This window comes from Symphalangus syndactylus, chromosome 16 (genome assembly GCF_028878055.3).
Source record: "Symphalangus syndactylus isolate Jambi chromosome 16, NHGRI_mSymSyn1-v2.1_pri, whole genome shotgun sequence".
NCBI lineage: Eukaryota > Metazoa > Chordata > Mammalia > Primates > Hylobatidae > Symphalangus > Symphalangus syndactylus.
This window is the reverse complement of record NC_072438.2, coordinates 34,135,247-34,160,065: the sequence shown is the minus strand read 5'-3', so window position 1 is coordinate 34,160,065 and position 24,819 is coordinate 34,135,247. Positions and strand designations below refer to the sequence as shown.

General features: G+C 37.5%; 1 protein-coding gene across 11 annotated transcripts in view; it reads right to left on the bottom strand.

The window, feature by feature from the left end:
* Positions 1–376: 376 nt before the first annotated feature.
* RBPJ (recombination signal binding protein for immunoglobulin kappa J region) overlaps positions 377–24,819 on the bottom strand; it is a 267,391-nt gene continuing 242,948 nt past the window's right edge. For 10 of the 11 annotated variants that reach the window (XM_063619760.1, XM_063619755.1, XM_055246726.2 and 7 more), the window contains 8 exons: positions 20,784–20,949; positions 15,036–15,210; positions 10,824–10,961; positions 10,560–10,672; positions 6,424–6,564; positions 5,235–5,390; positions 4,765–4,868; positions 377–4,600 (listed from right to left, as the gene is read on the bottom strand). In XM_063619760.1, the coding sequence (XP_063475830.1) occupies positions 4,285–4,600; positions 4,765–4,868; positions 5,235–5,390; positions 6,424–6,564; positions 10,560–10,672; positions 10,824–10,961; positions 15,036–15,210; positions 20,784–20,949 (1,309 nt within the window). In that variant the 3' untranslated portion in view covers positions 377–4,284. The remainder of the gene's footprint in view (positions 4,601–4,764; positions 4,869–5,234; positions 5,391–6,423; positions 6,565–10,559; positions 10,673–10,823; positions 10,962–15,035; positions 15,211–20,783; positions 20,950–24,819) is intronic. The other variant, XM_055246733.2, reaches the window with a different exon arrangement.

Here is a 24,819-nt window from a genome sequence, read left to right as displayed (position 1 = left end):
CCCCAAAGGCAAACTATTATGTGTTCCTTCCTATACCAGACAAAATGACCATCTTATATTGGAAAAGCCAGTTATTGCTAAGTAATATTCTCCAATTTTGTTGCAATCAGCTTTAAATGATTCTAATTTGAGAGATATGACCCTTGAGTGACAAAACCCATTTCACCATTTACACGAGGAAAAAAAATCTCTTTAAAGCAGTACATAGTTAAAAACATTGACAAGGAAATTAAATTAGTAGAGCTATCACTTTGATGTGATGTACATGGTAAGATTGTAAATACACCAACTATAATATAGAATTTAATTTTATCTTTATGAAGTATTCTGAAATCAAAGACGGTAATACATGCATCAGGCACATTCGACAGAAGACTTTTACAATGGTTTACATTTCCTTTTTATTTATTCCTTGAAACTGCTCATATTGCAAGTTTTTCATGGATGAAATATGGAACTGAGCAGATTCTTTTTTTTCTACAAAATTATGGTATAAACTTGCTCAATTTTCTATCTTATTGCTAATAAACCTTACAGGCGCACAGTTTGTAAAATAAACCCCTTAAGGACTGAATGCGTAGAGCATGCTGCAAGGTACAAGAAATAAGCTAAAAATGAGCATATAAACCTACATCTGGACCAACACAGTACTGAATGCTGGCAAACATTTATCACGACACGGGAAAATTAACAAAAGGAGATACGGTTCAGTCCCGAAAGGGTTAAACAGAAACCCTAATATATTATTGTTTCTAACCATCCATCCCACATTACAGTGCTTGAAAACAAAGTCGTAAGTCTGGCACAGAAAATTACACACATTTGTTCAGTACTCATCAGAAACACAGCTGCTTTTGCAATCAAAGTAACTTGGTTACTAACTGAACAGCATTTTGTTTCAAAAGGAACCTCCTCCCCAGTAGATTTTCTGGTTAGCATGACTAGTTAGGTTAGTTCTCAAAAATGGCATTGGAAGTTTTTTGTGAAAGCACAGATGGTACCAGTTTCATTAAAAACAATAAAACAAAACAAAACAAAAACTAACCAGTTATGATTGCAGGTAAGTCTGTGCAGTAAGAGTGACAAACATTTCACAATTAAGTCATGTATAAGGATGCCTTTAATTGCCACAGTTTAAAGAAAGTGAGCAGCAAATTTAGATAGTATACTAGTGTTCAACTCTGAAATCACTCAAAATATAAAGGGCATTTTTAAAGCTTTTAGCTTGCCTTCCCAATCTATGTGATAAATTAAATGGAACAAATAAAAACATATTGGATCAGAGACTCAGCTTCTATGTGTATGTTTAGAAACTGCAGAGTCATGAGAGCATAAGATACATTTCTAAAACAGAATTTTTAAAAATTCAAACATACTATAACTGAAGCACTCACCATTCTAATAAGAGAGTCTTTCTGAGGGTAAATGACCAGCATGTCTAACAATGCCATCACTGGAGGAGGGGACACAATCTACTATAACCAGAGGACAAGGTTCCTATACATTACATACTGAAAATGACTCACAAAACCATGAAAGAAAAAATGTAAGCAGCTGGCAAAAGAACTACTGATAAACAATAAGCTACAATGGACAAATCATTTCACTCTTTAGTCTGTGGTATGAGAATGGCCAAAAACAGGTGGGGAAAAATGCCTGTATAAGTACATTCTTGGACTTTTCAAAAAAAAAAAAAAAAAGAAAAAGGTTTACAGTATATTTCAATTATCTTATAGAAAGAAACAATCAAAATAAAACAAACATTTGTTAAAAAAGCAAAAGTTCATTTTAATAAGGTCATGAACTTGAAAAATTATTTTTGAGCTACAAAAATGGGTAAGGAATAGTTTGTTCTTCAAAAGTATCTCTTTTGTTATTGGTTAATTTAATATGATTCCTTAACTAAATACCAAACCTAGGAAGTGGAGGAAACTTGTGGCCGTTAAAGCAAAGCAGCACTAGGAACATGTCCATGCTCTGAACAAAAGCACTGTGTAATGACTCCTGCCATGACTCCACAGAGAGGAATAACTACTGCTTAGAAATAAGCGGTCTGTAAGAAAGAGACGGTGAACAGTTACAACAAAGAAAGATAAGGCCACAATGAGTTCTGCCCTTGATCACTGAAACAGATTTAAGGTGTGAGGCAGGATTAGCTTATAAGAGAGAAGTGTGTGACTGGAGCAGATTTGAAGAAAAAAGGCGATATAGAATAAAATGCAGCCTGGGGGTGATTAAAAAGGCTTGCAGTAAGAGAAAACCGCAATAACTGATTTAACCACCTAACGTGCTTTACAAATGACTTTCCCCTTGAAAACCGAGGAAAAGGCGATTTAAAGATGTTAGAAAGAATATTTACAGTGGCATAGTCTGAGCATAGAGTGAGTGATGAAGACAGCAAAGCTGGAAAAAAAATGCTACTAATAACAATTTCTAAAAAGTCTATTAATGGAAACTTTTTCAAAACAGCCCAGGACACCAGAAAGACAATGTTCTGTAGGGAAACACTGTAGGAAGTTGCAGTTTTGCATTCATAAGGTACTGTGGCTCCTGTTTTATGGGACAGTAAAAGCTTACCACAATCTAGAGGTAGTTTTTACTCTAAGAGGGATGATTGTATTACTAGACTGTGTTGTATAACATTACACACGTGGTTCCTGTACTAAATGTAGCCCAATGAGTCTGCTGCAATTTCAAAGAAACGAAACAAAGGCATAAACAAAGTTCAGGAATGAAAGCAAGGTAAAACTGGCGGGGTTAGCATGCAAGGCCAACCTACAACCCTGAATGCAACCAAATCTCAACTGAAAAGAAAAGAAACATTTTCTGAGTTAGGAGACATTTGTGGAGATGCTCAGTACTGGAAAAGAGAAAACAAAAAAGGCAGAGAAAAAAATGAAAACATAAGTTACATTTGCATTTTATAATCTTACAACTATCTGTTTCTAAAGTACTGTCTTCCAGCTATTTTAGTTGATCATCTAATAAAAGCATCTTATGTTTTAAGATTACAATGATGTTCTGGCTAGGCTACCCCCTCCAACCCCCCAAAAAAGTAAAGATACTAAAACATGCTTTTGCTGACATTTTCCTCATTCTACCATAAGGGCACCATCTACCAACTGGTAGCAAATACTTCCCATATTTTTTGTCACTTGCCAACAAGGCAGAAAATACCCTGCTGAATGAAATCACTGGGAACATTCCAAGTTCAAAATAAAATGTTTAACTTACACATAATACAAGTTATGTACAAGATTAGGAGGGGGGAAAAACCTGAACAAATCCTGGAACACACATATGTATTTACGTCATGGGAAAAAGGAAGAGAACACTTCAAATATCAACGAGTTCTGCGCCATTAACTCATTAACAGCTAAATGGCCACACCAAATTGCATGTGAATGTTAGAACCTCTTGGATAACCACAATAAGTCCATATATTCTTTTTTAAAAGGAAAACACAGAAATAACTACCAACAGTGTCTGAGAGACAAAGTTAACATACATTGCATGTATTGCAGGCAAGGCAGAGGCATTTTTTTAAAGCTTTTGCACAGACTTCATATAATCTTAAAAAAAATATGTAGGCCTTTACAAGATTTGACTTGCTGAAATCCAAACAATTTTGCCTCATGAAAAGTCGTAAGACTTCAGCTGAAAATAAAAGAAAAAAGTTCCAGCCTTAGACCAAAAAAAAAAAAAAAACCTGGAAGAGTATGATAATTAGATTAAACAAGCATGGTCAGGCTTGGAACCTGAATGTATTTTAGAGCAAAAGCTCAAAGGTGGGTGGGGAAGAGAACAACCTATTTGGTAACAAGGTGTACTATAATACCGTGATATAAAAAAAGGTATGGTGAAAATGTACCTTTTACTAAAGCTTATACAATATACAAGTTCCTTGGTCCATAAAAACTATGTTAGATTTGTGTCTTCTAGTTTGTTCAACTTGTATTCCAGCCACATTATTTACTTCTTGCCCATTTAAACAAAACCAAACAAAAACCAACCAACCAACCAACAAAACAGCTGAAAAACTTGATTTCCAATATTTATACATTTTGATTTTTTTCCTTTTTTTTTTTTTTTTTTTTTTTTTTTTTTTACTGTGGCTTCTGCATTTCAAATCAGCACTTGCAGAGAGATAACGGGTTTTTGAATAGTATCACCTGGTATGAAAAGTTTTCCCAAGAAACCACAAACGATTGTTCATTTTTTCTCCTTTTTTGTTAACTTTTTGCCACACTCAAGTCAGTTTAAGTCCTAGCAAAAAGACGGTAGTTAGGATACCACTGTGGCTGTAGATGATGTGACACTGGTTGAATTTGTGCTGGCGTTTGTGTAACTTCCCTCGCTGTTTGTGTTTGATTCATTAGGGGGCACCTGGCTTGAACTGGCTCGAAGGATTGCTCCTGCTGCACTGCAATGTGGCCGCGGCCCTGGTTCTGGTGTGTAGGTAAAGGTAAGGCTGGTGGAATAAATGATTCCATCATTTCGGACCAAAGTTACTGGAACCTGGACTGGTTGCCGGACCCATCTCCAACCTTCTCGGAATGCAGAAATGTCTGGGACGACACAGAGCATACTCTCTCCACACCTGAGGAGGAAATATAAATCACTTAAAAACACTTTAAAAAGCAAAGTACACGTTAAAAATGAGACTTAAGGTTGTTTAATACATTACAATCAATGCCAGGAAAGAATCTCCTGTACCCACACCCCTCACAACCTCTGGATGATGTAAAAAGTTTTATCAAGTACCTGTACATAGTTTCAGCTTCTACATCCCCAAACCACACTCGTAAATTTGGAGTGAAATTCTGTCCTGTAAGTTCAAGCATTGCTACGTCCCCACCGCCATTCAACTGCAATTCACAGAAAATCACAACACTGAGAAAACTTTTCATTTTTCATTGAAGTACACAAATTAGATTCTCATTCAACTTTCGTTTGTTTTTTTTTTTAAAAAGGGCAATTAAAATGTTTTTTATTACAAAGCTAGCTAAAAACATTTCAAGATAACATACAAGTTTATTTAAATTTAAATTTTCTGGCAAGTATGCTCCTCCTAATTTTGTTTTTTTTTTTTTAATCAACAAATGGTGTATATAAAAATCCCCTAATCAGATGATTGGAGAAAAATCAAAACTCCCATGAAATGAAATGATGCCAAGTCATAGCTGAGAGTAGCTGCAAAGAGCTAAAGGCCAACTTGGACTAGGCGTTCTCACCTGAAGGCTCTCTACCACAGGCACAGGCGTGACTGGGGCAAGGACAGGGCCCATTCCCTCATAAAATGTATATTCTGCCTTATCTGTGCTAATGATTGTCCAGGAAGCGCCATCATTTATCATCTCTTTATTTGGTTCTTTTGGACATGGAGTGGCCTAATAAAGAAAGAAGTTTAGAAACTAAGTTTTATACAGTTTGTATTAATAGGATAAGAAAATTTTACCAAAGTAACCCTCAGACAAGAGTTAATAAGAAGATAACTCAATAAAAACTTACAAACTTTCTAAAGCATGGTGCTTTGCCAATCCCTATATAAACACAAACAGAATGCTAATACAGAAACCCCATAGACAGCAGTTTTTCTTATAATACAAACTATTTCAGTGACATATTAAATAATAATACCTTTCAGAACAACCATTATATCAATGCAGGTACAATTTCATTAACAGCAGATCAATATTTGTGATGTAAATGGCTGTTTAAAACTCTTCAGGGACTCCTAAGAAAGAGAATGGGAGTCCTCATGCTTAGCCAACAGCTAGAAGCTTATGCATGTTCCATGGGAGGGAATCAAGATGGGAAGGCAAAGCCCCTACCCCTACCTTAACACACCTAGACTAGGGACTCAGCATGCCCATCAGTGTGTGTGGGCATCTCTCTGGAAAGGAGTTTCACATGAAACTATAACTATCTTATTAAATCATCTGCCCATGTCATAACCTCATGAAAGCCTTCTGAGTAAATGTAAAACATTGGCTTTTAAAGCATGTCATCATTACTATCTTGGGAAACCACGATGTAAATCTGATGAGATTTTGAGGCTTCACCCAGAAAAATGCTTCATCTAAACAATGTTGGCACACAATTTCAGAGGATTCAATGAGCACTGAAAATCTATTTTTGGATATCCTGAGGGGCTCTCTTTGTTCTTCAATTAAGAACCCTGGAACTAGTTGTTAACTGTTTCTCTGAGAACGTTTTCATAATTTTGAGTTCTTCCTTGAGGAAGGACTGCTTGCATGTCTGAGGATTGTGTGTTAAGGATGCTCACACCTGAGATTAATATCTGTGTATAGCTTCACGTATTTGTATATAGTTAACAGCAAATGAAAATTTCATATTTTTGCAAGTTGCTAACCTCATGGTTTGTACATTTTAGATTTCACCAGTAATTTAAAAACATACCTGAAATTGAATTATTCTTTCTTGAGAAAGGCACAAGTACATTCTTTCTGTATCCTTAAGGTAAAATGCACATTTATGGAGTTGTGACACAGGATCATCTGCATCCAATAATGCGGTCTGCTTATCAACTTTCCTAATTATCTATATTTAATAATTAAGAAATAAAAGGTCATCCACATATGAAAAGGATTTTCCTTGTGTAAAACATCAAAAGTACATAGAAGTTATATACTGCATAATAATACATCACAGTTATTTGTCCTATGCCTACATATATAAAAACATTCACAAACAAAAAGGCTAGGAATAAAAAAATACTTTTAGATTGCAAGCATGTCAGAATGCAGAAATTGTTACCCTCTTCCCTGAACATCTAAAAAAAAAAAAAAAAAAATCAGGCAGGCAGGCACTTGTTTTCTAGATTAGTGTTTTTCAAACATTAATGTGCACACAAATGAGCTGGGGTTCTTGTGAAAAACACAGGTTCTGATCTAGCAGGACTCTTGTGGGGCCTGATATTCTGCATTTCTAACAAAATCCCAGGTGATGTTAATGCTGCTGGCCTACAGACCATATTTTGAAGAGCAAGTTCTAATGATATTTTCCAATAATATGCATAAAATGACAAATACTCCAACATCAAAGAGAAAAATCTCTAGAAGGCTACTGTCAGTGCAAACATCTTACATGCATTATCCAAAACTTACGTATTTAAAAACATAACAAAATCAAACTCATTTTACAGATTACAAAATGGGCTTAGAAAGGTCAGATAAATTGCTCAAAATTACCAGTTTAGTAGCTGAAGGACCAGAATATGTCCTGATCCCAGGGCTGGCTGCCTGTCCAACTGATCTCTAAATCTTATAACCCAACTAGTCCACAAAACACATGAATATCTGAAAGATAATACTATCAAACCCTATATGACACTTGACACCTAGAAGCTAGCGGCTAAGTAGATGATCATGATGAAGAGAAAAATCTGACACAGAACTTTTACTCTATTTCCTTTTCTACTGACCACTTCCAACAACATACAAACATAACTATCTCTCATCTCAAAATCAAAAGTAAAGAAAACACTGACTACATGCCCCGTCCCTCCCTCTCACTACCTGTTTCTCTGCAAACGCCTCCTTCCTCACTGTCCAATCTCCTGCAATCTCTCCAGCCTTTTATTTCGAAGACACCACTACAACTGCTTTTCAAAGCCACCAAGGATTTCCAGACCGATGCATCTCATGGCACTTTTCTGTCCTCATTTTACTTCATTTTCTCAGAAGCTCTCGACACATTTTGCTTTCAGGACCACACCTGCTCCAACTGACCTTTAGAATGCCCAGAGCTGAGTTCTCAGCCCTCTTTTCCTCTCTTTATAATCTATACTGTTTAAAAATTTAAAGGTTGACAACTCCCAAATTTATTATCTCCAGACTTATCTTCTCTCCTGCATTCAACTTGTATGTACACTTAACTACCTATTCAACATTTCCACTTACAATGTCTAACAGGCACCTCAAGCTTAGCATATCGAAAACAGATTTTTGGATTTCCTCCTAAACTTGATCCTTCCCCAACTCATCTAGGTCAATAAATGGCACCAGCATTCACTCAATCCAAAAACCTTAAGAGTCACCCTTGATGCCTTGCTTTCTCTCATACCCAACCATCCAATCTGCCAGCAAATTCCGTCAGGTCCACTTTCCAACATATCTGTCACCCCTCACCACCTTAATACTATGATCCTGGGTCTAAGATAGCATCAACTCTTGCCTCAATTATGACAACAATCCAAGCACCTGTCTCTCTGCTTCCACGGCCACATTGCTATGCTCTCTTCTCCACACAGCAGCCACACATATACATCTAAACAAAAATGGGCCATCATGCCCTGTTTAAAATCCTCCAGTGGCCTTCTAACATACAGAGATAATATGAAGTCCTTATCCTAGATACAGAGAGGGATCCTACAAGGTCTTGCCTAGTGCTAACCTTACAGCTTCAGTTCCTGCCACTTGACCTCTCCTCCCTCCGCTCCAGCTCCACTGGTTTCTTTACTAGTCATCATACATCCCCTGCCTTCAGCTCTGTACTTGTTCTGTTTGCCTGAAATGCTCCTCACTCAGTTAGCGGTTCTTTGACTTCACTCCGGGCTCTCTTCAAATACTGCGAATTCCCTGACCTCTCTAAGCACTCCTCCAATTCTCTATCCCTTTATTATCTTGTTTTGTTTTCTCATCACTACATAAATCCTTTACATGGGTATTTGGCTTTTCACCTATCAAAATGTAAACTCCATGACGAGAGGCACTCGACTTTGCATGTCAGAATTCCTCAGTCCTGAAACCCCTGGAAAGATTTATATATCAGCGTCTTAATAATGGTACTGCAACTTTTTCTAATAAGTTAATTTTTTATTGCAACATTTTTATATAAAGCCATACAGTTTTGAGTGTAAAAACCTCAATTAATGACTTTCGAGCAAGGCAGGCTACTGGTACTTTACAAAGAACTGTAAATGAAAACACTGTTTTAAATTTGGGTCTGTCTTCTAAGTGGCTTGTATTATAAACTACTGGTGATCAGAATCATCCTCCTAAGTTGTGCTTCTGCAGTAAAAGCATTTAACACCAAAGCAAACAAACATCATCCTTGGAACAGAGGAAATGAATGAGAAGAGAAAAAAAATGAATAAATGCTGATTCGGGTTTTTTGCTTGCTTCTGTCTCCTGCTGTTTTTCATGCCCTTCATTCCCTAACGTTACCCTTTTTATTATAATTTGCCTCAACTGCAAAGCTTTACAGATTACTATGACTATACTTCATGTCTTTTAGGTTATTGCATTGACATGGGAAATAAAATCACCTTGTACAATCATGACAGAGGGTAAAAAAAAAACAAAAAACAGTAACAAAGAAATGAATCACTGGCTTAGAAAACTGTAGATCAACCCAGCCTCTGCTGAAATGGCCCCAGAAAATATAAGCCAGTGGAATATTGCATCAAAAAGATACATAGAAGGCATGTTTAGGAACATTAATACTAAATGTTCTTCTACTCACCCAACCTCTTCAGTCTGACCTTGAATCAAACTTACTCATAAATCCCCTTCATCTTGAATACAAATAAATTATACTGTTTCAGAAAAGGAGAGGGAAAATTGGGAAGGGGGTGGCACTATAGAGGACTTTTGTTTTCATTTTACTAACAAAAGTAGTTTTTACAATTTCAAGATCTCCTTTTTTGTGGTTGTTGAGATAGGATCTCATTCTGTTGCCCAGGCTAAAGTCCAGTGGTACGATCACCGCTCATTGCAGCCTTGACCTCTCGAGCTCAAGTGATCCTCCCACTTACGCTTGAGGCTACAGGTGTGCACCACCACACCTGGTTAATTTTTTGGGGGGGGGGGGGGTGGGGGAGGGGTGGTGGTAAAGACAGGGTCTGACCATGTTGCCAGGGCTAGTCTCGAACTCCTGAGCTCAAGTGATGCCAGGGCTAGTCACCTCTCCTTCTCCTGCCTTCACCTGTTGAAGCGCTGGGATTGCAGGTGTGAGCCACCATGCGTGGCCAAGTTTCAATGTCTTCTATTGAACAAAAGCCCTAAATCCTATGCCCCTCTACCAAAGTTAGAAATACCAATTTTATTTCAGTTTTAATAAATCTATCTTCTTGTGAGAGAGTAAGCTAACAAAAATTATGCTTATATTTCAAAAGAAACAAGAATTTCTTCTGTTTGAAAACTTGGTCCTACATTGGGATATGGCAGGTACCACAAAAAAAATGAATACAGTTTATCTGCATTAGTAAAGAAAAGAAATGTAATTTATAGTGCCCTCTACTGAACATCTTCAGATAAAAAGCCAAAAAGGAAATTGCCACCAAAATATATTGGAAATCATTTAAGAAAAAATCATTAAGAATGTACTTGTAAAAACTGGCTATTACCTTAAAGCATTTCTGAAATAAGGTAGAGCATAACTGTCAATTATAAACAGCACTGATTACTAACATACCTTTTAAAATTAAAAAGCATAAAATTGAGGTGTGTTTTTCCATTTGAATGTTGTGACTTTCCTGTTTAAAGAATTAATTTTTACTTCACATTATCACTAAAGCAAAAGTAGAGCCATACCAATCTTGGGAGTGCCATGCCAGTAACTGAGCACACAAGTTTGACTGTTTGTCCATAATGGATGTAGCCATCTCGGACTGTGAATTCTTCTCCTTCTGATTCATCATCATCCACTACAGTAGGTGGAAAAAGAAATCAAACTGTCATCTTTTTAAATTTATTTTATGATTAGGCAAATGACAAAACTTAATATATCCATGTATCTCATCAAAAGAATTTAACAATTTCACACTAAAAACATTAAATGCACATTTTTGTACTCACAGAGATGAATAAAAAATGCTCCCCACTGCTGTGAACTGGCATGAAAATTACCTCCTTCTACATGCAAGTATCTGGTACTAACTGTCTGGGATCGTAGTCGATTAAACAGAGCCACCTTTGTTCCTGAGGCAATGCATACTGCAAAGAAAAAACAGCTCTTATTTATGTGACTGGAGCAGAAGGTGGGGAGGGAGCAAAAGAAGGAAATTCTGCCTGGCAGTGTATAATTATTCTTTCTTATCATTTAACAGTTTGACAAATATTTCCATTTTCCAAGACAGTACAGATGATATCAAAAAGTCAAGGTAACTGTTATTAATAATGTCAAGCTAATGATATCAAATGTCCATAAAAATAATTTTAAAGTGAAAGCTACACAGTATGTTTAATGTAGTGCTGATTATTAGAGAAAAACTTACTTTTAAAATAATGTTAGACAGTAGAAATTTAAATGATGACCTATTTAAAGGATGTGTATCTAAATACACTGATAAGAAAATATTTTCCTGGAATATCACTGAATGGAAAAGCAGAATATAAAATACTCTGTATGCTGTGGTTCCATTAGGCAAATGTATATATTTTTAAAATGTGTTTGCATCCAATTCCACAGAATACATGCATAGAAAAGGGACCAGAAGGATGTTTATCAGAGTTGATGGTAAATGCCTCTGCATACTGTGATTTTAGAAAATTCTGCATTTCTCTAAATAAAGTATTGTATGAAATTTCTTGAAAATAAATCCATGTAAGCAGAAAAATATTCTGAAAGCGAAATATGTTCTCTGCCATCAAGAAACTAATATTCAAGGCCGGGCGCGGTGGCTCACGCTTGTAATCCCAGCACTTTGGGAGGCCGAGGCGGGCGGATCACGAGGTCAGGAGATCGAGACCACGGTGAAACCCCGTCTCTACTAAAAATACAAAAAAATTATCCGGGCGTAGTGGCGGGCGCCTGTAGTCCCAGCTACTCGGAGAGGCTGAGGCAGGAGAATGGCGTGAACCCGGGAGGTGGAGCTTGCAGTGAGCCGAGATCGCGCCACTGCACTCCAGCCTGGGCGACAGAGCGAGACTCCGTCTCAAAAAAAAAAAAAAAAGAAACTAATATTCAGTACAAACACAAAGTTAAAGCAGTTATATAAAACTGTGTAATTTGAAATGCAAATAGCCTGAATACAAGACATAATATACCTCCTAGTGCAGGAGAGCACACCACCACCTTTGAAGTAGGTCTTGCTTTTCAGAAAGAAAACAAGAACCAAAGGACAACAAACTTAAATCTGATCACCATTCTAGACTAAAGATTCTCTCCTTGACCAAACTTTTAAGCAGGCTGCTCTGAGCATTCAACTAGTATTCGTCCTAGAGCCCTGTCATCAGTCTGTTTAGCTCAGTTATATATAGGAAGAATCCTTCTCAATTATCCCCCACTCTGGATCTATGATCACCTTGGCCTGCCTTTAGCAGGAATCCTAAGTCACGTCAGAAAGAAACCTTCTACCTTTGATGTCTCCTTTTAGTAAGTTTCCATCCATTGACCTTCTCACTCTGCTTCATCCCCACTTGTTTTTGTTGTATTCTTCTTTGTTGTATTCTGAAATGGAACTTGGTTCTATTTTCCCCTATTGCAATAGTACTGAATGAAATCTGTCTTTCCAGCTAGTGCCCACGCTCTATTTGTTTCTGACTCTACCAATTTACAGAAAATACATTAAACTATACCAAATAAATGAAATTAGCAAAATCCAGTACGTGGAAATCTCTAGTGGCCAAATGTCTCTACTTACTTAAATAAATTGCAAGAGTTGAGGGGGTGTCCATAGATTATACTCAAGGACGTGTAACAATATAAACTGTACTATATGGTAGATTTGAATTTTGATTCAAGAAATCTGATTTTTAAAATAACATTTTAGACCATTTTAAATTTGAACACTGATTGGATATGCATCAAACTAAAATAAGGGCAGAAGAAAGTGGGGCTGGAGTACAGGTATAGATGAAGATAAGGTTGGTTGAATTTAAGATCACTGTTGACGTTAGAGAATAAACATAAGAGGTTTCATTGTATGGTGCAACTCTGTCTACTTGAAAGTGTTTGAAATTTTTCCGTAATAAAAACTAAGTGATATTAGTGGACTGAGTGGACTAAAATATAACCAATACAAAACAACAACAACAACAACAACAAAAAACCATGAGCTCATAATAAAACAAAATGAAAAGAAAGCAAACAAAACAAAAACCCTAAAACCCCACTGGTCACTTTCAGGGAATGTTATTATTCTGCAAATGAGTAAACAAGCAGCTAATCCTGCCTTTTCATTACATATTACAATTGAAGCAAATAGCTGATGTGGCAAAGTCCCTCTTTGTAGAAAAAACTCCAGCTAACAAATGCAGAAGTTAGAATTTAAAAAATTAGAGTATCACCATTTTGCAGCATTTAATGAAATGGATTTAAACATCTTCAATGGCTATTAAAACCATTAGGTTAAAGTTTGCTGAGGAACTTTATGGGTGGAATAGACTAACAGCTGAACTACTATAACCAATCTTAACATGGCCAAACAAAAAGGGGATAATCAGATATTATGACTTCCAATCCAATGGAAACAAATGTATATTTTACCAATCAGTTCTGAAAGTCTTTATGTCTAACCACCAGTTCGTAGAAAATAAGAGAGACAGAGAAACACGTAATCAGCCAAACCCAGAATATGGAATTCCACAACAGGAAAAATGATCCAGTTTCTTCAACAAACAAATGACACAGAAGGAAAACAAAGGTGAGAGAGGGTAGAAGAAATTATTACAGACTAAAATGTGTGGACCTTATCTGAATCCATGTTTCAACAAACCACTGTAAAACAAAACAAAGCAAAAAAACTATAAAAAGACATTCTGGGTCAATCTGATAAATCTGTACATGAAATAGGATATTAGATGACACTAAAGAGCTGCTGTCAACTGTTACATATAATGATGTTTCAAAAAAAAAGGGCATGTATTAGTCACTACTGCAGAAATTTTGGTTGAAAGGATAGGATGAGATTGACATTAAAATATTCCAGCAGATAGCATTAGGAGATATACCTAATGCTAAATGACGAGTTAATGGGTGCAGCACACCAACATGGCACACGTATACATATGTAACAAACCTGCATATTGTGCACATGTACCCTAAAACTTAAATAAAAAAAAAAAAATTCCAGCAATTAGAAGACAAAGAGGTGTTGGTGGTGATGGAGATAATGAAACAGAATTGATAAAGCCTGTTGAGGCTGGGTGGATAATTTCTCCCTTTTATATAAATTTGAAAGTCTCCGCCAGGCGTGGTGGCTCACGCCTGCAATCCCAACACTTTGGGAGGTCGAGGTGGGTGGATTACCTGAGGTCAGGAGTTCAAAACCCAAGACCAGCCTGGCCAAATGGCCAAACCTCGTCTCTACTAAAAAATACAAAATCAGCCGGGCATGATGGTGGGCACCTGTAATCCCAGCTACTCAGGAGACTGAGGCAGGGAGGATTGGTTGAACCCCGGAGGTGGAGGTTGCAGTGAGCTGAGATCCTGCCACTGCACTCCAGCCTGGGCGACAGAGTAAGAGTCCATCTCAAAAAAAAAGAAAAGTCTCCATAATAAAAAGTTAAAAAAAGAAAAATGGGTGTGGAGGTTAAATTTATAATTCAAACATACTTCTTTGGTAGTCTAAAAATAGGCTGATGAGACAGCAGTCTCTGCCAGAGCAACCACATTAAAAATTGTGTTTAGATTCTCAGGAAGGCCTGCCAAAGCCCATTTAGTTAGTAGTGTTTTTCAAACGGGTGGTTTTTGACATTGTGGGTGGATCAATTCTTTGTGGAATGGGAACTACCTTGGATACTGCAGGACATTCAATTCAGCATCACAGGCTCAAGACACCCAAAGCCAACATCACCCCCTCCAGTCACTGTAACAACAGAAGGAGAAAATCTCCCATTTCCCCAGAATGTCCCTGGGAGCACTAAGGAACCAACTCTGGTTAAGAACTGCTTCATTAGACCACATACTGTCAATTTACAATTAAAAAAAGAGAGACAATAACGAGGGCCACAAAAATATTAGTAAAGAATTAATTGGCTATTGAAAAGGCAATTTTTAATTTAAAAAAGAGTCTGTCTTATTAATTCATGGTGGGAGTTGGGGATAAATAAGAAAAGCATACATACAGTCAGCATTTTTCAATGACTGCTTCTTTTTGGAAGGTTTGGAGATGACTTTTATCCGCTTGCTGAGGAACACACCAATGTCATCACTGTTGCCATAGAACATCTTTACAGACAACATGAAGTGCTTTCGCTTATCTGAATCAGATATATATAATGTTTTGGCTGTGCAATAGTTCTGTGAAAGAAAAGTAAAGTTTTAACAGCAGCAAAACCTTGTTTGTTTACGTGGTACCTACAACTCAGAATGGCCATGGTTTAAGTAATAAGTAAAACAATTCCAAGGGATAGCTGATAAAACCAACTATAAAAATTATCAACTGTAAAAATTACTGAAATTGATTTCTGAAAAGTACAAAGTTTTCCTTATAAAGTCTGTAAAACACAAACATTGTCATCTATTGTATCCTCTTTAAAAGACCATTTAAAGAAACCGCCTTTTCTTGTTTTACATAGCTCTACAACTGTGTCATGGAATTATCACTCAATGTTACAGCAATAACTTTTAAAATAAATTTTACAGTTAAAAAAATCAATGACTATCTTTCTGCCAAAAAAAAAAATAAAGCTATCAGAATTCAACAAATTATGTAAAAGATTTTAGCAGTAGTTCTTTTCAAAATAGTGCATAGAATGTTTTTCTTTATATAGCTGAACACTAGAGTAATCACTTATAAGATTGAGGAAAACAATGATAGACAAACTGGATGATTATAAAATATCTTAAACCAGAAAGAGATTATATAAGCATTAAAGAGCTATTTTTAAAATGGTTAACTTTGCCCAAAAGGACGATTCATATGTATCACCAAAAGAACTGAATTTAAAGGTACTAGAGAAAATGCTCAAGGCATTATGTCAGTTTACCAGAATTTAAATTCTGATAACTGAAAAGATAAAGAGATATAGCACTTTACAAACAGTAAAGACCCTTCAAAATGCTACTGCTTACATTATATATAACAATTCTAGGCCGGGCGCGGTGGCTCACGCCTGTAATCCCAGCACTTTGGGAGGCCGAGGTGGGCGGATCACAAGGTCAGGAGATCGAGACCATCCTGGCTAACACGGTGAAACCCCGTCTCTACTAAAAATACAAAAAATTAGCCAGGCGAGGTGGCAGGCGCCTGTAGTCCCAGCTACGCGGGAGGCTGAGGCAGGAGAATGGCGTGAACCCCAGGGGGCGGAGCCGGCACTGAGCCGAGATCGCGCCACTGCACTCCAGCCTGGGTGAAAGAGCGAGACTCCGTCTCAAAAAAAAAAAAAAAAACAAAAACAACAACAACAACAAAAAAAATTCTAAAATCTTTCCTATTCTCTTGATCCCTGTGAATCAGGGAGGGGTCTAAATTATTGTCCTTTTCCAGATAAGATAAATGATGCTGAAACACAGCATAAATATCTAAAGTATCTGAATTATATTTTTTAAAAGATCAACATTCCACTTTAAAATTAAGCTAAACAAGTTTCTTCAACTACCTCTCCCATATCTTCCTTTTAAAAAGCAGAGCAAATGCTACTCAGGAAACAGTTAATGACTTCTAGGTTTTTATCTTTAAAATTTTACTCACAGACAGCCTTGGTAGCAGACAAAACTACTGCAATAGTTTATTGCATTTCTCATAGCAAAGCTATATAAGAAAATGTAGATGCCATCTTGAACATTATACATTCAACTAAGTTTTTAAAAATCAAAAGTTTGGTAAAAGCTTTGCGAGGTTTTTGCTCTGTAGAAGGCAAAAATAAGATAAAGCTAATCATAGTAATAAATAAAAACAGGCCAGGGTGGTGGCTCATGCCTGTAATCTCAGCACTTTGGGAGGCCGAGGTGGACAGACTGCTTAAGTCCTGAAGTTTGAGACCAGCCTGAGCAACATGGTGAAACCCCATCTCTACGAAAAACACAAAAATCATCCAGGCATGGTGGTGCATGCCTGTAGTCCCAGCTACTCAGGAAGCTGAGGTGGGAGGGTCGCTTGAGCCCAGGAGGCAGAGGTTGTAATGGGCTGTGATCCCACCACCGCACTCCAGCCTGGGTGACAGGGTGGCACCCTGTCTCAAAATGAATAAAGATAAAGAAACAAAAAACAACAGTATTTTGCAGTCACATCACTCCTTGCACCCAAGATCTCCAACGCACTCAGAGATGGCATCTGTGAGCTGCTATGCCCATAGGTCGGCCATACTCTTAAAAGTGACAGCATTGAAGGTCAAATTAAGCCTAAACAATGAAATTCTCCTGCAACATAAGACGAGGTCTATGAAAATGGGTATCAATGTACTAAGCAGACAGTCATGGGAAGCAAAAATGAAATGTATATCTAAATGAAGGTAATTACATGCTAATGAGAAAGCTTAAAAATGTTGAGATGGCTTTTGAGTGTTAAAATTAAAAGGTAAGATCCATATCAGAAAGAGAAAATACTGAAATCTGCATAAATAAGTCATATTGGCAAACAAGAAAGGAAAAAAAGAACCAAGAAGGTTGGATCATAAGGCCTACACAAAAAGAACTGCATTTTGTTCGGAAAAAACAAACACATATCTATCTCCTTGGAAAGAAAGGAAATATATCCCTAATTACAATGAGTAGTTTGAATCCACAAAAATCATAACCAAGATAATTTTATGGGAACCATTATTTTTAAAAAACTATAAGGCCACTGACCACAAACTACTCAAATTCCATTAAGAAAAGAAGGAAAAAGTCACTGACTCATAGAAAATAAGCGAATAAAACTAAAATTACATTTGCCTTGCTATTCTAAAAGGTTAAATTAGCTAATGGAATTCTAGAAGAGAAAATGGCATATAATCATCTCTCTAGAAATACTCTTTGAAAACAAGATCTTTAGGCAATAAAAGACATTTCCCTGAAAGAAGAAACACCAAACCTAATGCTGCAAAGTGATACTGCAGAAATGTTTAAATTATAGAAACAAAATGTTAGCAAGAGCACATGATGTTTAAAAATAAGAAAAACACAAGAGTGTTAACTAAGTCATCCTTGTTGCATAGCTTACCTAGCTGTGACTATAAAAAATGTAAATTTTTTTAACAAATTAAAAACATTACACAAAATCTAAGATCCAACATATTACCTACATACAGCCAAGTGTCATGACCACAAATTTAAAGGGCTAAATATACTAGAATTTTGTTGTAGTGAACATTTAAAATAAGCATAAACACCAAAAATTGCAAAATGAGTATCTCATATTTCTCAATAACTAATTGTACCACTCAATGAACAGACTATTTCCTTACACGAATGGAGGTTAAGTGAGGCAGACAAGAGCAAAGTGCCTCTTACTGAAGCTCAGAATCCACTGCTCAGGACATCTTTGCCTACCTTGGTCAAAACCATGTTCTTATACCTTTATGCTCTAAGCACATGATTATATTGTTTTTTTCTGCCTGGGATGCCTTCTACTAACTCTCACCAGTCTTACTTTACGTAAACTTCCCTAATAGAATTTTTCCTGAAAATTAAATATTAACATACAATTTTAGCTTACAGACATTGTACTAACCTATTACTAGGTATTTTAAATACTAGTTAAATGCTCAAGCTCTCAGGTATTCTATTCCTCTTCTGCCAGTTTCTAGGCCTTGGGGAAAGGGTATACTAGTGGAAGTTGAAGAAAGATACAATGAAAAACAGCAGGAATATCTCCATGTTGAGGCAGCCCCTAAAGGTATAAAATTAGAATGTGGCACTACTAAGGCACAATGCTGCGAAAGGCAAGCAGTGATACTACTGGTTGGTTTATTTGGTATTACCTCATTTAAAATTACTGGAAGCTGGAACTGGTTAAAATGAGCAATGAAGTAGGATTAAACAGTTTATACACACAGGTAGCTAGAATCCCTGGCTTTAACTGGTTAAAATGAGCAATGAAGTAGGATTAAACAGTTTATACACACAGGTAGCTAGAATCCCTGGCTTCTCACTACCTGTCTGATCCACTCATTCATAGTGGAGGCATATAACTCTGAGACTTCCTAGGTAACAGGAAAACAGATGAGACAATATTTGAGATCTATTAGATCAACCCACCACTTAAATATATTCGTTACTTTAGCTCAGGGGTCATAATTTAGAAATAGTTTTACTGGTTTAAGATGAAACAACCTAGCCGGGCGCGGTGGCTCACGCTTGTAATCCCAGCACTTTGGGAGGCCGAGGCGGGCGGATCACGAGGTCAGGAGATCGAGACCATGGTGAAACCCCGTCTCTACTGAAAATACAAAAAAAATTAGCCGGGCGTGGTGGCGGGCGCCTGTAGTCCCAGCTACTCGGAGAGGCTGAGGCAGGAGAATGGCGTGAACCCGGGAGGCGGAGCTTGCAGTGAGCCGAGATCGCGCCACTGCACTCCAGCCTGGGCGACAGAGCGAGACTCCGTCTCAAAAAAAAAAAAAAAAAGATGAAACAACCTTTATTGTAATAAGTATTATCCCAAATCTAATTTAAAACACATAGTCAACAAATCTTACTTACAAAAACTATAAAGATATAAATGACATACAAATAGCTAAATTTGAAGGAGGCTGACATTAAGACCTGTAGTACTATCTGTAAAATCACTAAAATTGAATTTGAGAGTACAAATCCCTTAGCTCACCTCCACCAACACCACTCCCAACCCATATCCCTAGTGCCAACTACAACATAGCAAACACTAAATATTCAACAAAGATGTATCAAATAATGAAACAGCTGTTTATGCACTATTTTAGAAGATGTTTAGTCACTGAGATCAGAACTAACCATTTTCCAAAGTATAGTAGCAAGGAAAAATAAAACCATAGCTAAATTCTAAGTGAATAAAAAACTATCTTTCAATACTAAAAGTATAGATTGGCTGGACACGGTGGCACACACCCATAATCCCAGCACTTTGGGAGGCTGAGGTGGATGGATTGCTTGAGCTCAGGAGTTCAAGACCAGCCTAGGTAACATGGCGAAACCCTGTCTCTACAAAAAAATACAAAAAAGTTAGCTGGATATGGTGACGCACACCTATAGTCCCGCTACTTGAGAGGTGGAGGTTGCAGTCAGCCAAGATTGCGCCATTGCATTTCCACATGGGTGACAGAGTAAAAACCCCATCCCAGGGGAAGAAAAAAAAAGATCTAGATTGACTGCTTCCTAAATTCATACAATATAATCAGTAAAACTAGTTGATAAATTGTTTTCTCTAGAAAATTAATTGAAGAACCCCCGCCATGCACTAAAATTTGAGTAAAGCCAACTGTGGCTGTTCTTGTCTACAGTATCACTCTGCTTCATTCTGATGTCAAGTAAACGTTTACAATCTTTATAACCCAGATAAATGCTTTTCACAATGTATTTATCATCGTGTCTAGTATAAAACTAAGATTAAAATAGCAGAGTAAAACATTACTGAACAATGTATTTTTGTTGATAAACCTCTGTCAAACAGAAGATGAGCAATCAGCCTCCTAAATTTATTACTGGCTTCCAATAGAAATCTGATTTATAGTCTGCTAAAACTGCTTGCAAGCTGGGGAAGCTTACTGCATGCCACCTTCCGATGTCAGCAGCGTAAGCTTCATGAGTGACTAGACCAAAGCTATCTGAGAGGCATATTTTTTGGTCCTAGTTTATATATTCAAGAAATTGTTACCAATAGTTATTAAAGAAAAAAATCACCACAAAAATGAATATGAAAACTACATTCTGGTACCATGGTGCCCCTTTCTGGTGAACTAGCAGTCTTGATTTACCTTTCCTTCCAAGTTTAGCTGCTGCATTTCTTGGTCACTATTTCCTATCCCAATAAATGCACACGGTTGAGACTCTTGTTCAGAACAACCATCGCGTTCCATTTGTTCTTTTTTTTTCTTCCATCCACTGCCCATAAGATATACACAAGGAGGAGGGCAAAAAAACCTGAAGAATAATGGGGAAAAAAACCCATGAAGCACAAATCAATTAGATTCAATAAAGCATTTCCTTTTCTTGAACATTATGAATACAAAATCATACTGAAATGCACCTATTTCCCAATGAAAAATTTTGGTGAAGCCTTTTGTAATGCAAATAATCCTGCCCACAGGACAGAAATCGCAACTTCCACAATGACTAAATCTGTTCAGGTAAAATATTGGAGTTATGCATACAGTTAAGTACTTTTTAGAGTACAGAACTTCTCTTTGTATTTTCACATGGCTCAGAGTTCTAAACGACTAGAGTTCAGCAAATCCAGTGTACTCTAACATATTACAAAACATGATAAACCACCACAAAAATCTATAATTACTAATTAAGGCCTATTCAAAATGACACAATCATTAATGAGTGACATTACTGTTATGGATACTGCATTTAACTTAATGTGGTAATTAACTGGAAAATTGTATTAGAGCATTGTCCATAGTAGAAATATCCAAAATATTAATAAAACTAAGCAAAAGAGTCAAAAGTAAATGGATCTCCTGATTATAAGCAGTGCTGTGTTTTATATATCTTTGAATTTTATATACACTTGGAACACCTGGTGTGCTGTGGATATCTGAGAAATATTTCATTCTCAAAGAACAAGACACTGTATTCTTTCAACTCACAGAATACCACAGGCTTATTTTGCTAGTTGTCAAAAACCACCTTTGCAAGTTCTTCTGAGAATGATTTTCTTATAATCTTTTATTTAGCAATTAAAAATATTATCTATTGCAAAGCCTAGCTCAAGGCTCATATTTTACATAGTTCAGACCATCAATCCAGTCCTTATATAGGGTGTAAATTCACCTTTGCTCAATTATAATGCTGACTTGTACATACTTTAAAACATCTATGCCATATCTCTCTAGAGGGCCTGAAAACTCAAATTAACTATAGTAGCCACATAAGTAATATAAATGGGTGAACGACGTATACAGTAAACAAGAATATCCAGGCTGGGCGCGGTGACTCATACCTGTAATCCTAACACTTTGGGAGGCAGAGGCAGGCAGACTGCTTAAGCCCAGGAGTTTGAGACCAGCCTGGGCAACATGGCTAAACCTCATGTCTACAAAAAATACAAAAATTAGTGGGCGTGGTGGCAGGCGCCTATAGTCCAACTACTCCGGTGGCTGAGATGGGAGGACCACCTGAGCCTGGGAGGTCAAGGCTGCGGTGAGCTGTCATAGTGCAGCTGCACTCCAGCTTGGGTTAGAGTGAGACTCTGTCTTAAAAAAAAAAAAAAAATTAGGAATATCCTTTAGTTATCCAAAGAAGTAGTTTCCTTCTCTTCTTTCTTGAAACACAAAGCCTCCATTGTCATTCTCACTTTTTGTACTGTTATTAGTACAGAAAATGGCTTACTTTTCTTAATCCTAGTATAAGAAAACCCAGAGCTTAAATGCAATGATAATCAGCCACTGGTATATATACACCCACTCACATTCACGTGGCTGAACTATGGGCATGCAGGCCTAGTGTTGGTCCCGTCCTCCAATTGTTCAATAGATGCCTGAAATCAAATTTTGTATGAAATACCGTTTTTTTTAATTTGGCAACTAATTTACACTTATTAACACTCTGTAGGCCAACAACGTGCAGACTAAAAGAAAAAAACTTTATGTGCATATATGCACACACAAGCAGACACCAGCAGGCTGGATTTGGTGCTCAGGTCTTCCTGAAGGTGGTAGTATCTACTTCTTGTTTGCTCCCCACTCAGCCTCTACAATATTATCTACTGAACTGACTGAAAATATATTAATGGAACCTACTTTTTGCTCAACCCTAACCAGACTACTTTAGAGGCAATTTACATATGACTTACAAGAAGTAAGCTGGGTTTATTTAACATTCATTAATTCTCCAAATTATTTATTATATCCTGAGTGTGTAACAGATACTGGGGATATAGCCGTAAAAATAAACAAAAAAATTAGACAAAATTCCTGTCCTCATGGATCTTACACTCTAATAGGAGAGAGATAATAAAAACAGATAAATGAGTGAAATAACATGCATATGTACTCCATTAGCTGGTGATAAGTATGGGGAGAAACAAATAAAGCAGGCAAGGGGTACTTGAAATGGGGACAGCCCAATGTGGCCAGGAAAAGTTTCCTTATGAAAGTGACTTTGAGTCACGACCCAAAGCCATGTGGACACCTGGGGCAAGAGCATTTCCACAGAGGAAAGAGCCAGTGCAAAGGTTCTGAGATAGGAAGGACTGTGACCAACAGTGGGGAAACAACCAACAGACCAGAGCGGCTGTAGTAGGGAGCAAGAGGGGGATTAACAGGCAGTGAAGCCAGAGGTAGTGGACAAGTAGACCAAGGAGGCCCTACAGATTTAACTGAGGGAGGAAGGAAGTCTCTGTGGTCCTCTCACATTTATCTAATCCAATAGAAAAGAGCAGTTTTCATGCCTGTATACTTACACTGAGGCCAAGGATATAAAGGTCACAGCCAAGGTAGTGGGCCCAGTTCCATGTCACTCTAAGTTTGGAGGGAAGCCTGGATTAGCTGGGCTAGTTTTGGAGTGGGTTCTGTTCAAGTCTACAAAGGGGAGCTTTCTGGCTTCTAATGCTGGGAGCTATCCAATGCTTACTATGGCACAGAGTCAAATACCTAGGCTGGCACACTCTCAGGAGGTTGAGAAGGCATCAGTTTTGGAAACACATCTCGTGTTTTTTTTTTATTGAACATTGATGTTAAGACTCCTTAGTAAATTGGTGTATCAGCTATAAAACTCAAAGAGCTGTGTTTTAGTACAGGTTGTGTATTCCTTATCTAAAATGCTTGCAACCAATAGTGTTTTGAATTTTTTTTTTCCAGATCTTGGATTGTTTGCATTTATACTTAGTGGTTGAACATCCCAAATCTAAAATGCTCCAGGCTAGGTGCAGTGACTCATGCCTATAATCCCAGCACTTTGGGAGGCTGAGGCGGGCAGATCACTTGAGGCCAGGAGTTCAAGACCAGACCGGCCAACATAGCGAAACACTGTCTCTACTAAAAATACAAAAATTAGCCAGGCATGGTGGCGCATGCCTGTAGTCCCAGTTACTCAGGAGGCTGAGGCATGAGAATCGCTTGAAACCGGTAAGGTGGGGTTGCAGCGAGCCAAAGATAGCGCCACTATACTCCAGCCTGGATGACAGACTAAGACTCTTACAGGGTCATGTTGGCACTCAGGGTTTTCAGATTTTGGAGCCCTTCAAATTTTTGGACTGGGAATGCGCAACCTATGTGCCAAATACAGTAGTCAAATCTCAATGAATTATCATAAATGGTACTTTTTTTTCTGAGATGGAGTCTCGCTCTGTCGCCCAGGCTGGAGTGCAGTGGCGCGATCTCCACTCACTGCAAGCTCCGCCTCCCGGGTTCATGCCATTCTCCTGCCTCAGCCTCCCGAGTAGCTGGGACTACAGGCGCCCGCCACCACGCCTGGCTAATTTTTTTTTTTTTTCTTTTTTTTTCAGTAGAGATGGGGTTTCACCGTGTTAGCCAGGATGGTCTCAATCTCCTGACCTCGTGATCCACCTGCCTCGGTCGGCCTCCCAAAGTGCTGGGATTACAGGTGTGAGCCACCGTGCCCGGCCCATAAATGGTACTTCTTAATTTCACATCTGAAAAATATAAAGAGAGCTAAACTGATAAAAGAATGAGTAGTGCTGGTTTTCTCAAAAGTACGGTGACAAAATGCATGAAATGGTAAAAATGAGGTTGATAAAAAAATTCTCTATTCAAAACACTGACCAAGGGTCTATCTTGAAAGTGCTTTCCAATCATGTAATAAATATAAGAAAAATGAAAACTT